Source organism: Triticum urartu, chromosome 3 (genome assembly GCF_003073215.2).
Source record: "Triticum urartu cultivar G1812 chromosome 3, Tu2.1, whole genome shotgun sequence".
Classification (NCBI taxonomy): Eukaryota; Viridiplantae; Streptophyta; class Magnoliopsida; order Poales; family Poaceae; genus Triticum; species Triticum urartu.
This window is the reverse complement of record NC_053024.1, coordinates 91,904,610-91,919,867: the sequence shown is the minus strand read 5'-3', so window position 1 is coordinate 91,919,867 and position 15,258 is coordinate 91,904,610. Positions and strand designations below refer to the sequence as shown.

The window sequence follows — 15,258 nt, the reverse complement described above, 5'->3', positions numbered from 1 at the left end:
GCAGATGGCAAAGAGGTTGGCAAATACTGTGGCCATCGAACGTGTAACGGCGTACCAGCCCCACCTCTTTGCCATCTGCCAGTAGACGGCAAAGATTTTTTGCCATCTGCTGGCAGATGACAAAGAGATGGGGTTATTTTTTTCCAGATAAAAAAACTGTGGGGTTATCCCCTCCCTCTCTCCCCTCCTCTCCCTCTCTCCCAACCTCTCCCTCCTTCCCACGCATCTCACCTGCCGCCGCCCAAGCACCCCGCCGCCCAAGCACCCCCACCACCCCGCCGCCGCCCCACCACCCCACCACCCTCGAGCTCGTCGTTTCTCGCCGACCGGAGCCCAGCCGCCCCGCCCCTCCTTCCCTCCCTCCTGGATCCAGCCGCACGGACGCGCTCCCCTGCGTGCGCCCCTGCTCTGCGCGGGCTTGGCTGCGCCCCTTCCCCGACCTCCTGGCACCCCTGCCCTGCCCCGCGGGTTTGTGCTTATTCCCTTTTGTTTGGCTCATATGCTACAGCTCAATGCTCTTTTTGTTTCTGCTACCAGCCTACCACTGATGTAGAATAGATAAACTAGCTCAAATTCAGCAGGATATTTATCTTTTATCATTTTCCTTCATTTCAGATTTCGTGTTCAGATTATGCTGCTCTGGTATGCCTGTTGAATGTGCGCAATGATGTCCGTTACTATTTGGCATCATAGAATTTAGCGAGCAACCAAGGTTTAGACAGGGTTCTATCTAAGATAGATTAAGCTATTTATATTTGTTTTTTTACTGCTTCTGGACCCCTTTCTTTCATTTTCTGGTAGTTTGTCAAGATTCATTCTTCACAAATTCTTCACAAATTGACGTGCTCATCCCGATATAGTGTTGATCTTCGTATCGTGCCGTGAAACTATATCGTAGTATTTGCAATGCAAATCTCTTTGCAATTGAATTTTATAATTCTTTGCTGGAAGTAGCAAACAATTGTTGTACTGATGTGTATATAAACATATTTTCGTACAGAAACTGAAACTTGTAGAATGTGGATTCATTAATTAGTATCCCTGAATAGATATGACATGTCACCTATGTTAAGGGACAATACAAATTGTTCAAATTTACTTAGCTTATACCAATAAGATTTTCTTACCTATTTCTATTACTTTTCTGGAAGTTGGATGGGCGCGGCAACGCGCGCCCTTATGTTGTAGTGCCTACATGGAATAGAACAGTCACCAGGGTCCTCGGTGATGGAAGCTATCCAACCATGTCTAACAGCAGTTGTCAGAAAAGAATTGCTGAAACATCAGGATCAAGATGTTAAAGTTCTCTTGGCAACCTGCTTCTGTGAAATTACAAGAATAACTGCACCTGAAGCTCCATATAGTGATGATGTTTTAAGGGTAACCATGTGCTCACAAAAAATGCTGAATAAATTACTTTGACTGAGCTTACAATGTTTGTTCAGTATTTGAGTATTCTTTTTTTCTTTCTTGCAGACCATATTTCGTCTGATTGTTGGTACATTTGGTGGACTCGCTGATGTTAATAGCCATTACTTTAGCAGGAGAGTTGCTATCTTGGAAACAGTTGCAAGATACCGGGCATATGTTGTGATGTTGGACCTTGAATGCAATGATCTCATCACAGACATGTTCCGAACTTTTTTAGAAATCGTCAGGTAATTCTGCCATGCCATCTAAGCCAGGTCTGGTAAATACCTTGTGTTATGTAATGCCACCGTAGATGGACTAGTTTCCAGTCTTTGCATGAGCATGTAAGAAGTAACCTATGATTTTTGGTTCACTGTTTCACACTGTTAGGTTCACATGGAAGAACACTACAATGAATTTAGTTCTGTCCTTTCCGGATCATGACTTCTGCTATTTTGCAAATTAATTGTTTTAATTTCTGTTAAGGTTATTTGTGATGGTTTATAAGGGTACAATCGTTTGTAGGCTGGCTGAGAGACACTTGCACACTTTTCACTGTGTGATTTGTGTGGTACCAAGATTAATAGTATTTTGAGGATAGAAATTGTATGGACTTATTTGAAAGTTTACATTGCATGAATACACTAATTTGTGGGCTGAGAGGAACCGGAACGACTCGGCTAATTCGACGAACTGTTTTTTCTGGGAAAAATGATATTCATGTATAAGTAATTTTTTTTAATTTGATCTAGTTTTTTATGGCTATCTATCATTTATATATATGTAAAGATTTTTTTTTGCTTGGCACAACCATTTATTTATTTCCATTGCTAGAAGTATATTGTCGAAGGCAGTTGTGTTTAGTCCATCTAGAAAAATGTGGTGAATTCTCTTTTTCGATATTCTCTTCATCCCTTGGTCATCGACTCTGTGAGCCCCTTAGCATCGTATCTCATGAGGTCACTCTACCTCGAATTAACATAATTTCCTTTTTCCCAACTTTTTACTCAACCCTCTTTTAGTGCGTTCTGTCACCTCCCTCATTTCTTCTAAGAAATAAAATTTGACTCGATTTGTTTGCTCGCCACTCCAATGGTCTCCGTCATCACAGTTACTATTGCAAATTAAACTTATGGAGCATAGATGGCTGAGATGTCCATATGTACTTGAGAATCATCCACCTTTCCATAATAGTTGCATGTTTCTCTCTCATCTCCCTCATTTCTTTCCAGAATTAAAATTTGACTCGGTTATTCACTCGTAAATCAATCAGTATCCTTCAACGCAATTACTGCTACAAATTTGAACTCATCGTGCATAAATGATCGGCATATTCACAGATTTGTCTTGAGGTGCTGACTTTTCGATGTTGGTTTACATGTGCTTTTCCTAATATTATTATATAATGTTCCATCTGCTCCAAAATATATTTTACAATCGAGTATTTGCAGTTTACAGTTCATGATTTTTACTATGATTTTTTATTTATGATATGCCAGAAAAATAGCAAAATGGTGTATGGCATAAAGTAATTTTTACTTGTTCAATTCCTATACCTTAGCATATCTTACTGGTCAAAGTTCAAAATAAATTAAAGAATTTCCATGCCACGACAAATACTTATTTTACATGTGCTTTGATGTGGTCTTATTCATAACTTTCTGTCACGACAAATACTTATTTTACATTGAAGAATTTCCATGCCATGTTTTTTTCATCCATATGTAGAATTTCAACCATTGTAATCAGAACATAAATCATCATCCATTGCAAAATAAATAGAACATACATAAATTTGAGAGAATAAAATATAAATTATTTGCACCTACAGATGCCCACGTATTTCTAGGGGAATGATTTATTACCGTTAGCATATTCCTTATTTTTAATATTTTTTAACAAAAGGTGGTTTGCCAACTTTTTCTCCCACACTCTTTGTTGCGTACGTACGCATCTTTTCTTATTATTTTTTTGACAGCACACATATTTTCTTCTTTATATTAATCTTGGTAGGGGATGTTTTTTGTTCCAACGTGAAGCACTATCTAAAGCAGGAGTACGTGATGATTTTGGGAACATAGAAAAAAGGGGTCCAACTTCATTAAGTTGATGATCCGTATTCTGGCCGGACTCCTTTTTCTTTTTGGTGTGCCCGGACTCCTTTTTTCTGGGTACGTGCTTCGACTCTTCCATATAGTATTAGTAGGTTGACGTATTTGCAGTACTCATGTATGCCTATTCTTTTTTTTAAAGGAAAAGATTACGACTTTGATGTAAGACGTGTTGGCCTATTCTTTTTTGTACATGTATATGTCTTTTACGTCTCCTTGTCCTATACATGTTTGTTCTTTGCTACTTGAATTCTAAATAAAAAAAGACATGTACGTGACAACATCTTATGTTCCAAAAACGACATCTATACAATATTTGTATGTAACGTTTACATCTTTAAATCTTAGCCTTTAATCTCTAAAACTAACGGTTGATATAATTTAATATATGTGGATGAACATGGTGTCTTATTTGTCTTCTGTTTTAATTATATAATAGATATGACTGACTCGTCAAAACCAAATGTGCAGTCCATGTGCGAGAAGAACGGCTAGACCCCTCCGCCGATGCCATCTACATGTAACATTATATAATAGTTTTTGTTTTGACCTTGTGAAACTTGCTACCTATGGATGAAACTGTGTAATATTGATGAAACTATGTATATGTACGGATGAAACTTGCTACTATTGGTAACATGTATTGGATATATGTGTTCATGACTATTGGTAATATGTGTTGAATATGCTATATTGGTTATATAAATATATTTGTGTTTGATTTTCTGTGAAAATGAATTGATATAAGAAAAAAATTAAATGGGGCAATATAGTCACTTTGCCATCAGCTGGCAGATGGCAAAGAGGCCACGTGCCATCTACATGTTACATTTGGGCTGGCCTATTTGGGCTCTTAGCCATCTGCCAGCAGATGGCAAAGCTCTTTGCCATGTGCTGGCAGACGGCAAAGCATGCAGCCTTTGCCATCTGCTGGCACATGGCAAAGAGCCTGCATACTTTGCCATCTGCTGGCAGACGGCAAAGCCTGCAGCCTTTGCCCTCTGCTGGCTGACGGCAAAGTATGCTGTTAGCCTTCTAACGGGGCTAACCCCGTTAAGAGGCTTTGCCATCTGCCAGCTGATGGCAAAGCCACAGGCTCTTTGCCATCAGCCAGCAGACGGCAAAGAAGCCTTTGCCGGCAGGGTTTCAGACAAACTGTTTGCCATCTGCTGGCAGATGGCAAAGCCTTTGCCATCCGCCGACCATGCCTTTGCCATCTGCCATGGCAGATGGCAAAGTGCCAGATTCCAGTAGTGTGAGGGAGTCATGTATTAGGGGGTCTCCGGACAGCCGGACTATATCCCTTGGCTGGACTGTTGGACTATGAAGATACAAGATTGAAGACTTCGTCTCGTGTCCGGATGGGACTCTCCTTGGCGTGGAAGGCAAGCTAGGCAATACGGATGTGTAGATCTCCTCCCTTGTAACCGACCTTGTGTAACCCTAGCCCCCTCCGGTGTCTATATAAACCGGAGGGTTTAGTCCGCAGGGAAAACATACAGTCATACCATAGGCTAGCTTCTAGGATTTAGCCTCTACGATCTCGTGGTAGATCAACTCTTGTAATACTCATATCATCAAGAACAATCAAGCACGACGTAGGGTATTACCTCCATCAAGAGGGCCCGAACCTGGGAAAACATCGTGTCCCCTGCCTCCTGTGACCATCCGCCTTAGACGCATAGTTCGGGACCCCCTACCCGAGATCCGCTGGTTTTGACACTAACAAGTACCCATATGCACATGAGACAAACACAATCATTTCACTCACTCAATCAAGCAAGGGCATACTATCGATCTAACTATCGTTACAAAAGTGCTCGGACTATATTATATATATGGTGGAATACTACTACTGATGTGGTGGTCTACTAAAAGTATTGATCGGTCAAAGACTCCATGATGTCTTCTCCAGCTTCGTCTTCATAGTCATCATCGCTATCGTCGGGGTCCGAGTCGGTGTCGTCGATGATGATGTAGTCCTCTGGACGAATCTCCCTGGGTTCTTTGTCTTCTCCTCCTGGTGCGGGGTCTCCCATGAATATTCCTAGCTTCCTTTCCAGATCATCATTCTTCTCCACTAGTATGATGATTTCTTCCTCATAATCTTCGCGTGTAGCCTTGAGTTCTTCCTCTAGTTTTGTGATCCTTGCCATCGCCATCTTCAGATCTATCATGCCTGCACACATTTGGTTCTCCTGGCGACGAATGTGCTGGTTTAACTCTTGGATGAAAGCTGCAATTGATATATCTTTCCTGGTGCTGATCATCTCCCATTGCTCATCTCGGCGCCCACAAATCTGGTAGATAGTATCCTTAAGCTCCTTTTGGTAAACTTCTCCAATGTGTCCCATGGTGATTTGAGCTGCCATAGTCTTTCCTAGACTCCAGGTTGGTGCACCAAAGGAAAACTCTATGGGCTTAGTGACAGGCGTGAATGTCATTCCTGGAACTTGAACTTGAATCATCCATCGCTCCTCTTCTGGTAAAGTGGCGTTGTAAGTCCCGGTGAAGCTTGGTATTCCTATGTTCACGTACCTACTGACTTCCTTCAAGTGTCGTCCAAAAGGTGTGTCTTCATCAGGTTGTGCAAACTTGTTCCTTGCGTCCGCCATCCTAAAGAGTAGAAAATGGAGAGGAGTCAGAAATGAGAAGAGAATAGTGATCTAGGGCTTTAGCTTAGTGGTCGTGTCCTACACTCAGCGTGTGCTCTGATACCATCTTGTAGCGACCCGACCTCAAACGGTCAAGTCTCTATGCTCCAGTGTCATCCTTGGATCGGTAATGCTGACACACACAGTACTCTGAGGATTTATAACAGAGTGGCAATCACACACTTCTTACAACAAATGTCTCAAAAGAGAACTTATTACAATAAATATGGCTTAAGGCCATCTAATATGATAACAGCGGAAGGCTTGGAAGATAAAGTGAGTCCATCAACTCCAACGACATAGCTGAGCTGCACGGCAACGACCTAACGAACCTTACTCCTCGTCTGAAAAGTCTGCAACATAATACGTTGTAGCCCAAAAAAGGGTCAGCACATGGAATATGCTGGCAATATAACACAGTAGAGCAAAAACAGAATAATGCTATCACTACATGCATATTTGGCTGGTGGAAAGCTCTATGGTTATAGTTTTTGCGAAAAGCCAATTTTTCCCTACAACAAAGGAATAGATTGTATTTAACTATCATGGTAGTTGAAACATCATTGAGAAGGTTCCTCCAACTCAATCCCAATTAAAAGTAATTATCAACCCAACAATATTAATTTAGAGTGATGAGATACATATGATAATCGAAGTATTAGATACTCAAGAATTGTCCATAACCGGGGACAAGGCTAACCATGATTAGATTGTACACTCTGCAGAGGTTTGTGCACTTTTCCGCACAAGACCCGATCTCCTCCATTGGATTTCTCACACTACAGGGTGTTTGAGAAACGGATGACTGAGACACAGTCTTTCAGAAACATTTACTCTTTACTCCGGGCAGACCATACCAACCTACATCCCTCTACCTGCTGATCCACCTCTTCGAGAGCTCATGTAACTTACTCAGCTATGCTAGAGCACATAATAGCATGTGGCTGCACACGAAAGTTTCTAGCATGAAATATCTCAGTTCCCTTTGAACCTCGGTGGCGGACCTTAGGATTATCACACGGGTACTCCAGGATATCCTAGGACAAAACTGGGTTCTCCAGGTGCCTGACAAACAATCCACCCAGATGTGTATTCAAGTTGCCACCTTAAATTGAACCATTAATTAACAATCTCACATATGTCATGGATTTCACTCACCCAAACCACGTCTACGAGCATAGCATAGAAATATAAGCAATATGTAGAAGTAACTCCCAAGGGTTTGATAAAAACAGGGCAATAGGTTCTACCTCATTAACTACTTCCCAACCCACAAGTTAATCACATCCTAATCATGCAATGTTTGAGGATTGGAGCTAATGCATAAAAATTGGGTGATAAAGGGGTATGATCAAAGTGTTACTTGCCTTGCTGATGACCCGCAAAACCTAAAGATTCGAAGTAGCACGCTTCGCATTCCGGGTGTTCTATCGGAAACAAGCAATAGCATACATAAGCAATCAAGCAAAGAAGCATGGATAAAACTCAAATAAGAAGGTCTTACCAGAACGTTCAACTTAAGAACTCCGGTTTGCAAAAAGAATCAAATCAAACGGGGCAACGAAACTCAAACTGCGAAAGAAACAAGGCCCGTTTACTATTCTGGACTAAAGTCAAATTTTACAGTATCAAAACCTTGTTCAAGTTGATTAAACAGAAAGAGGGTTTCGAGACGAAGATCTAGGAACTTGAATCGCCTGATTCCATCAAACGAGCGAAAAATAAACTAAAACGAAAATCGGATCAGAAATCACGATCGAAAATAATCACGGAAAATCCGAGAAAAAGAAAAACTGACGAACAGGCTAATGAACGAACATTCGCTGTCTGCGGCTAACAAGCGAACACCGTTCGTTAAAATGAACGTATGAATGAACGTCCGCTAAATAACTAAACCGAGAAAAATCGGTGAATCGATTGATTCAAAAAAAAACCTAGGGTTTTCTAAAAAACCAGATTGGTTCTTTTTTATAAAAAATGAACGGCGGCTTTACCTCTAGCGACGTCCGGCGAGGCGGGGCGGCGACTCCGGCGAGGCGGGGCTGCGGCGGTGGGCGGCGCGGGTGGCAGGGGCGGCGCGGCAGCAGCGCTCGGCGGTGGCGACGTGGCAACGGGCGGCGGCGGCGCGGCAAAGGCGGGGCAGCGCGGGGCGGCTCCGGTTGCGGCGGGGTGCGGCTGTGGTGGCGGAAATCGGGGGCAGCGGCGGGTACTTATAGGAGGGGGTGCTTGCTTGGGCGAGGGGGCAAGCGGCGCGGGAAGGGAGAGTTCCGGCCGGGCTCGGCCTCGCGGGCGGCGGCGCGCTCCCGTTCTCATGGAAGGAGATGGCGCGGGAGGTGGGCCGGCTGACTTGGGCTTCGGCCCAGTCGACTGAGGAATTTTTTTGAAAATAATTTCGCCGAAACAAAAAAATCCTATAAAATAAAGTAAAAAAAATAAAAATGCCAAAACAAATTTTCACCGTCTAAATAAAATATTTAGAACGAGATGAACATTTTCTTGGCCCTAAAATGCAACTTTGAAAAACGTGCAATTTTTCTAATTCAAATAAAATATCAATAAACTCTGAATAAAATCAAATATTTGATTTTAATATTTTTTCCTCCAATATTTCATTTATTTTGGAGAAGTCATATTATCTCCTCTCATATATTTTAATATGAAATATTTTCGGAGAGAAAAAGAATTAAAACAAAAAATCCTCGTTTCAATATTTGATAAAACTCAAATATGAAAACAGGGAAATCCCCAACTCTCTCCGAGGGTCCTTGAGTTGCTTAGGATTTCGAGGATCGCGAAATGCAATGCAATAAAATATGATATGCATGAATGATCTATGTATAACATTCCAAATTGAAAATTTGGGATGTTATATATGATTGTGTTCTTTATGTTCTAATTAGTGTTTTTGCCAAGTAAAGCCTTTAGGATCTTCTTGGGTGATTGTCGTTTGATCTTGCTGAAAAAAACAGAAAGTATGCGCTCACGAGAATATTTTTTGTTTTTTTACCAGAGAGCGATAAACTACCAATTCCAACTGAAGTGGATCAATATACAAATTATTTAGGTCTTCCTAATTTTTTAGAATTTTTGGAGTTACAGAAGTATTCGAAACCTGCAGATTGCTACAAACTGTTCTGTTTTTGACAGATTATGTTTTTCGTGTGTTGTTTGCTTATTTCGATGAATCTATGGCTAGTATCGGGGGGGGGGGGGGTATGAACCATAGAGAAGTTGGAATACAGTAGGTTTAACACCAATATAAATAAAGAATAAGTTCATTACAGTACATTAAAGTGGTGGTTTGTTTTCTTATACTAACGAAGCTCATGAGATTTTCTGTTGAGTTTTGTGTTGTGAAGTTTTCAAATTTTTGGGTAAAGATTTGATGGATTTTGGAACAAGGAGTGGCAAGAGCCTAAGCTTGGGGATGCCCAAGGCACCCCAAGGTAAAATTCAAGGACAACCAAAATCCTAAGCTTGGGGATGCCCTGGAAGGCATCCCCTCTTTCGTCTTCGTCTATCGGTAACTTTACTTGAGGCTATATTTTTATTCACCACATGATATGTGTTTTGCTTGGAGCGTCTTGTATGATTTGAGTCTTTGATATTTAGTTTACCACAATCATCCTTGATGTACACACCTTTTGGAGAGACACACATGCATCGGAATTTATTAGAATACTCTATGTGCTTCACTTATATCTTTTGAGCTAGATAATTTTTGCTCTAGTGATTCACTTATATCTTTTTAGAGCGTGGTGGTGGTTTTATTTTATATAAATTATTGATCTCTCATGCTTCACTTATATTATTTTGAGAGCCTTTTAGAACAACATTGTAATTTGCTTTGGCTATAAAATAAGTCCTAATATGATAGGTGTCGGTGTCAAAACAGGCGGATCTCGGGTAGGGGGTCACGAACTGTGCGTCTAAGGCGGATGGTAACAGAAGGCAGGGGACACTATGTTTTACCCAGGTTCGGGCCCTCTTGATGGAGGTAAAACCCTACGCCCTGCTTGATTTATTATTGATGATATGAGTATTACAAGAGTTGATCTACCACGAGATCGGAGAGGCTAAACCCTAGAAGCTAGCCTATGGTATGATTGTATGTTGTCCTATGGACTAAAACCCTCCGGTTTATATAGACACCGGAGGGGGCTAGGGTTACACAAGGTCGGTTACAAAGGAGGAGATATACATATCCATATTGCCTAGCTTGCCTTCCACGCCAAGTAGAGTCCCATCCGGACACGAGACGCACTCTTCAATCTTGTATCTTCATAGTCCAACAGTCCGGCCAAAGGATATAATCCGGCTGTCCGGATACCCCCTAATCCAGGACTCCCTCAGTAGCCCCCGAACCAGGCTTCAATGACGATGAGTCCGGCGCGCAGTGTTGTCTTCGACATTCTAAGGCGGGTTCTTCTCCATATTTTGAACGTTTGTAAAGCAGTGTCCGGTCCCATAAATGTTTGGACCTCTTGGCTTATGTGCCCAATAAGGGCTATCTCCCACGCGTCGAATGAATACGAGGCGCCAGGGCATTTTTACATTCGCACCCTAGCTAGATAAATAAATTGGCTATTAAAAGGATGGGGATTCTCAGATCCGATCCATACCATCCTCCCCTAACGAGAATCCATCAGAGCGCGCTTCGGAAAGATCCATTCTAGCATGGCCGACCTCCGCAGCTCCTCCTCTCGCCCCCGTAGCCCTAAGCCCAGTGATTGGGAGAGGTGTTCGAGCCGGGCTTGCCACCTACAATGGCGGGGAGCAAGTGGAGAGCTTTCCCAGTCCCTCTATGGGGGAGCGGGTCTGCCTTGTTCCTTATTTATTAAGGGGACTCGGATTACCAATTCATCCGTTCCTCCGCGGGCTCCTGGAGTTCTACGGCCTCCAACTACACAATTTCACCCCTGGCTCCATTCTACACATCGCCGGCTATGTTGCTCTCTGCGAGTTGTTCCTGGGCTGCGAGGCTCACTTCGAGCTGTGGAAAAGGCTATTTTGTCTCGTCCCTCTCACACAGAGGGGTCACTTTATCAAGTGGGTGGAGCCAAAATATGGCGCATCGCCGGAACCGGATACCTGTCCGGTACCCCAAAGAAGTCGTCCAAAGACTGGCCTTCGGAATGGTTTTATATGGAGGACATTCCCCTTCCGGACCCTGTTTGGCGGGGTCTTCCTGAGTTCAGCAACGCTCCTCTGAAGAAACGCCGAAGTTGGCACCCACGGAGCCCCCAGGTGGAAGATAATGGACAAGTCCTTTACCTGATGAAATGGATTAAAGCACTGGCTCAATCAGGATTGACAGAATCGAAGTTACGTCAATTTGCATAATGCGGGGAGTGCAACCACTTCAATATCGTGGGCACCCCTTGTGGTGTTTTAACGGGGCGGATGATGCCACCTGCTGCGGGCATAAGGGTCCGGACAATGCTGCCGCTTTAGCAAAAATTCTGTCCGAATTGTTCAAGGGAGAGGAAGAGGAGTTCATCCGCATCAAGCCATGGGATGGATTCTCCATGTACAATCCTCCAAGCTGGGTAAGTTATATCTCCTTACTCCCATTTTTCCCGCATTCTTCGTCGTAAGTATTCACCCCTCCACTTTGCGGCAGGAACTGCGAAAAGCCATAAAGGAGGTCTGCAGCCCCTCTCCTCAACCAGAGGACCCTGACCGGGCCCTCAACTCCGGACTCGAAGAAGATCCGGTTATATTCGTGGAGCTGATAGACCGGCAATTCTATCAGTTAAGCTGTGATGATGCCATGGTGGCCATTACAGCCGACTATCCTGGACTGCTTCCTGCATCGCACGTAAGAAAAACCAAAAAATCCCAACTCCAAAAACTAGGATCCCCTGTTAAACACTTCACCTACCATATACATATGGCGTTTTTACAGGGAAGACATTCGAGACGCCCTGCCGAACCCGCTGTAACTCGCCAACAAGAGGCACCGAGGCCGGGCAGTCCAAAAAGGAAGGCGGTCAGGACGGAGACGCCGGCGCAAAGGTATAGTAAAGACCCCGCTCCGTGGTTGTCGTCTTTCTCGAAATGTAACGACACCCATGTTTCTTTAACAGAAAAAACGCTCGCCAGAATATGCCCGGCGATGTAACTAATCACGCTTCCGCCAGTCAGGCGCCAGGACCGGACATAGAGGCGGAAACCGAAATGGGGCGGGCGCCGGATAATCCCCCTACAGAGGATGCGGATAGATTATCCGCTACAAATTCAGAAGTGGAAAGCACCATGAATCATAGGCGCCGCCGGGCCGTACTCTGCGACGCTTGTTTCTCACGAGAGGCATTTCATGCCTTCAATTCTGGAGAGGCGTACCTCCGTGCTGCTCAAGATGGTCTAGCCAGAGCCACGGATCAGTATGTAAAGGATGTACGGGTAAGTAAATCTGACAATTTATATGTATCAGTAGCCCCTGAGACTTGAAACAATTAGCAGAACTGATTTAAGGATCATCTTTATTGTGTGCAGGTTCTTATAGAGAAGAGTACTAGGCTGTCACAGGAGTTGGATGAATGCAAGACCCAACTGCGGGCCGCTGTTGCCGCATTGAAGGAACCGAAAAGGTCCCCCGCTGGTAACATTTACTTTAAAGAATGATGGTTACCATATAGTGTGCGGTGCGGCTACGGATCTAACAATAGATGTTGCAGATGAATCCGAAGAAAATCTAGAGGACCAACATGTCGTGCAACAGCTAAAGGTTGGCGAACGCGTGCTGACTGAGGTCAGGTGGGAGAAAAACAATCTCCAAGATGCCAAAACCAAGCTGAGCGTGGAACTGAAAGACGTCCGAGCCCAGCTGGCGGACTCCGAGAAGGAGAATAAGCGGCTTCGACGCGGCATTTTCAGTAAGTGCTTGAACGAATCCTTTGGAAGGAGTTTGGCGAAGAAGCCGACTAAAAGCGTTTTGTCTGTAGGTATGCTGACGGGTCGTCCCGCGGAAGAAACGCCTGGGTCTGCTGGTGATCTTCTATCTGAGCTCTCACAACTGCACGAACAAGTTCGGCAGGTGATGCAAGGTGTTGCCCAGGCATTATGGCCATCCGTCTCGAGGGCCCGAAGGCGTTGCAGAGCTTACGGAGAAGCTCAAGGGAGCACAGCGGCGCTTCCGATTATGGAAGATATCGGCCTACCTCTAAGGTGCCAGGGAAGCCTGGGCCATGGTGAAGACGTGGTATACCAAGGCTGACCCAAATCACATGGCCGAGGTCGGGCCTGTGGTGCCCGACGGAAAAGAGATCCCCGTTAGCTTAGTTTATGGGCAAGTAGAATTAGCCGCAAAGTATTCCCAACAGGATTGTAGGCTAGACCACTTGTTGGATGGTATAGAAGAGGAATTTAGTCAGTCTGCATGACTATGTAATTAAAGTGACATGTATAATGCCTTCTAGCCGGATTGTGGATGATTTGTCATGGCGGACCTTTTCGCTTCAACCTCGGGACCCGATAGTCTGGAGTGTGTCCGAATACCCGCTCAGTTATATAAGAATTGGGGTGTGTGGAGACCAGGCGTAGGGGTCATTAGTGCTTGAACAGACAAGTGCCCAACTAGTTATGTTATATTACATGGGTAGTAAGAAACATCTTCCAGGGAGAATAGTTCCGTTAAGGGTTCCTTTCCCTGGGTACGCATGCCCTAAAGTGCATGTCCGGACTGCGATAGGAAATGCAGGAAAAAACATCTGGGGGCAGATATGGAAAATAAATAAAAAACATCTTTTGTTCATCGACCGAATATTCCCTTAAGAACGCTAGCTTTCGGCTTCACCTAGTCTGAGGTACACATCCGGCTCACCCGGCAGTAACAATCATAGAGGTGCTCCCCGTATGTCCTAGCCGAATTAACAGGAACGTAGGGCATAAATACAAGAGCCAGGCAACCCATTGTAGCGACCCGACCCGAATGGATCAAGTCTCTGTGCTTAAGTGTCATCCCTGGATCGGTATGCTGACACACACAGTACTCGAGGATTTATAACAGAGGTAAATCACATGTAAAAGTAATGTAAATACTATTACCTCAATCCAAAATAGCGGAAGTAACAAGGTTGTGGATTCCCATCAACACCAACGGCAAAGTTGAGTGTAGAAATCGTAACTCTACGTATCACTTACTCGTCGTAAGATAATCCTGCAACATGAGACGTTGCAGCCACAAAGGGTCAGTACATTGAAATGTACTGGCAAATTCACACCATAGAGAGAAATGATGAACAATGGCTATCACTACATGCATATATAGCTGGTGGAAAAGCTCTATGGTTATAAGGTTTTTGCGAAAAGCCAATTTTTCCCTACTACAAAGGAATAAATTTTATTTAACTATCATGGTGGTTGTTGAACATTGAGAATGGTTGACAGCATTCTCAATCCCAATTAAGTAACATCATTAAACCCAACAAACTTAATTTAAAGTAACATGATGAGACGGATGCAGCTACAGCCGGACTGGAAGAAATAAAAGCCTTATTAGCAGGCAACCCAATCCTAGCCGCACTGGGTGTCAGCGAGCCTATGTTGCTCTACATATGTGCATCTCGCCAGGTTGTAAGCGTCATACTCGTTGTTGAACTAGAATAGGAGGGACATAAATTCCCCATCCAAAAACCGGTTTACTACGTATCGGCGGTCCTTACATCTGCAAATCTCGATACCCTCACTATCGGAAGATAGCGTATGCGGTCTTCATGGCATCTGGAAAGCTGCGACACTACTTTCAAGAGTGTTCGATCACGGTGGCATCCGAAGTACCACTCAATGACTTCATAAATAACCGGGATGCCACTAGACACATAGCCAAATGGGCCATCGAGCTCTCAGCATTTGAAATAACATACACGCCACGCTGAGCTATTAAATCTCAGGTGTTGGCCTACTTTGTCGTCAAGTGGACGGAAGCCTAACTCCCTAAAGAGTACAGTGCATACTCCAACTGGATCATGTACTTTGACAACTATAAATTGTTAGCCAGACTGGGGGCTGGTGTCATCTTAACATCCCCTACAAGGGACACGATCCGCTACGTGTTACTGATATGTCTCCGACGTGTCGAT

The 15,258-nt window shown here is 43.8% G+C and overlaps 1 protein-coding gene across 1 annotated transcript; it reads left to right on the top strand.

The window, feature by feature from the left end:
- Window positions 1-1,194: 1,194 nt before the first annotated feature.
- Window positions 1,195-1,679, top strand: LOC125548048 (sister chromatid cohesion protein PDS5 homolog A-like). The gene is made up of 2 exons (XM_048711744.1): window positions 1,195-1,380; window positions 1,477-1,679. The coding sequence occupies exons 1-2, from the start codon at window positions 1,228-1,230 to the stop codon at window positions 1,660-1,662; spliced, it is 339 nt and encodes a 112-aa protein (XP_048567701.1). The 5' UTR covers window positions 1,195-1,227; the 3' UTR covers window positions 1,663-1,679.
- Window positions 1,680-15,258: the final 13,579 nt, after the last annotated feature.

Bases quoted from the DNA above. Each gene is read 5' to 3' on its own strand.
- LOC125548048 (XM_048711744.1), top strand. From the start codon at position 1,228: ATGGAAGCTATCCAACCATGTCTAACAGCAGTTGTCAGAAAAGAATTG. The intron at 1,381-1,476 runs GTAACCATGTGC...TCTTTCTTGCAG, and splicing joins ATAGTGATGATGTTTTAAGG to ACCATATTTCGTCTGATTGT.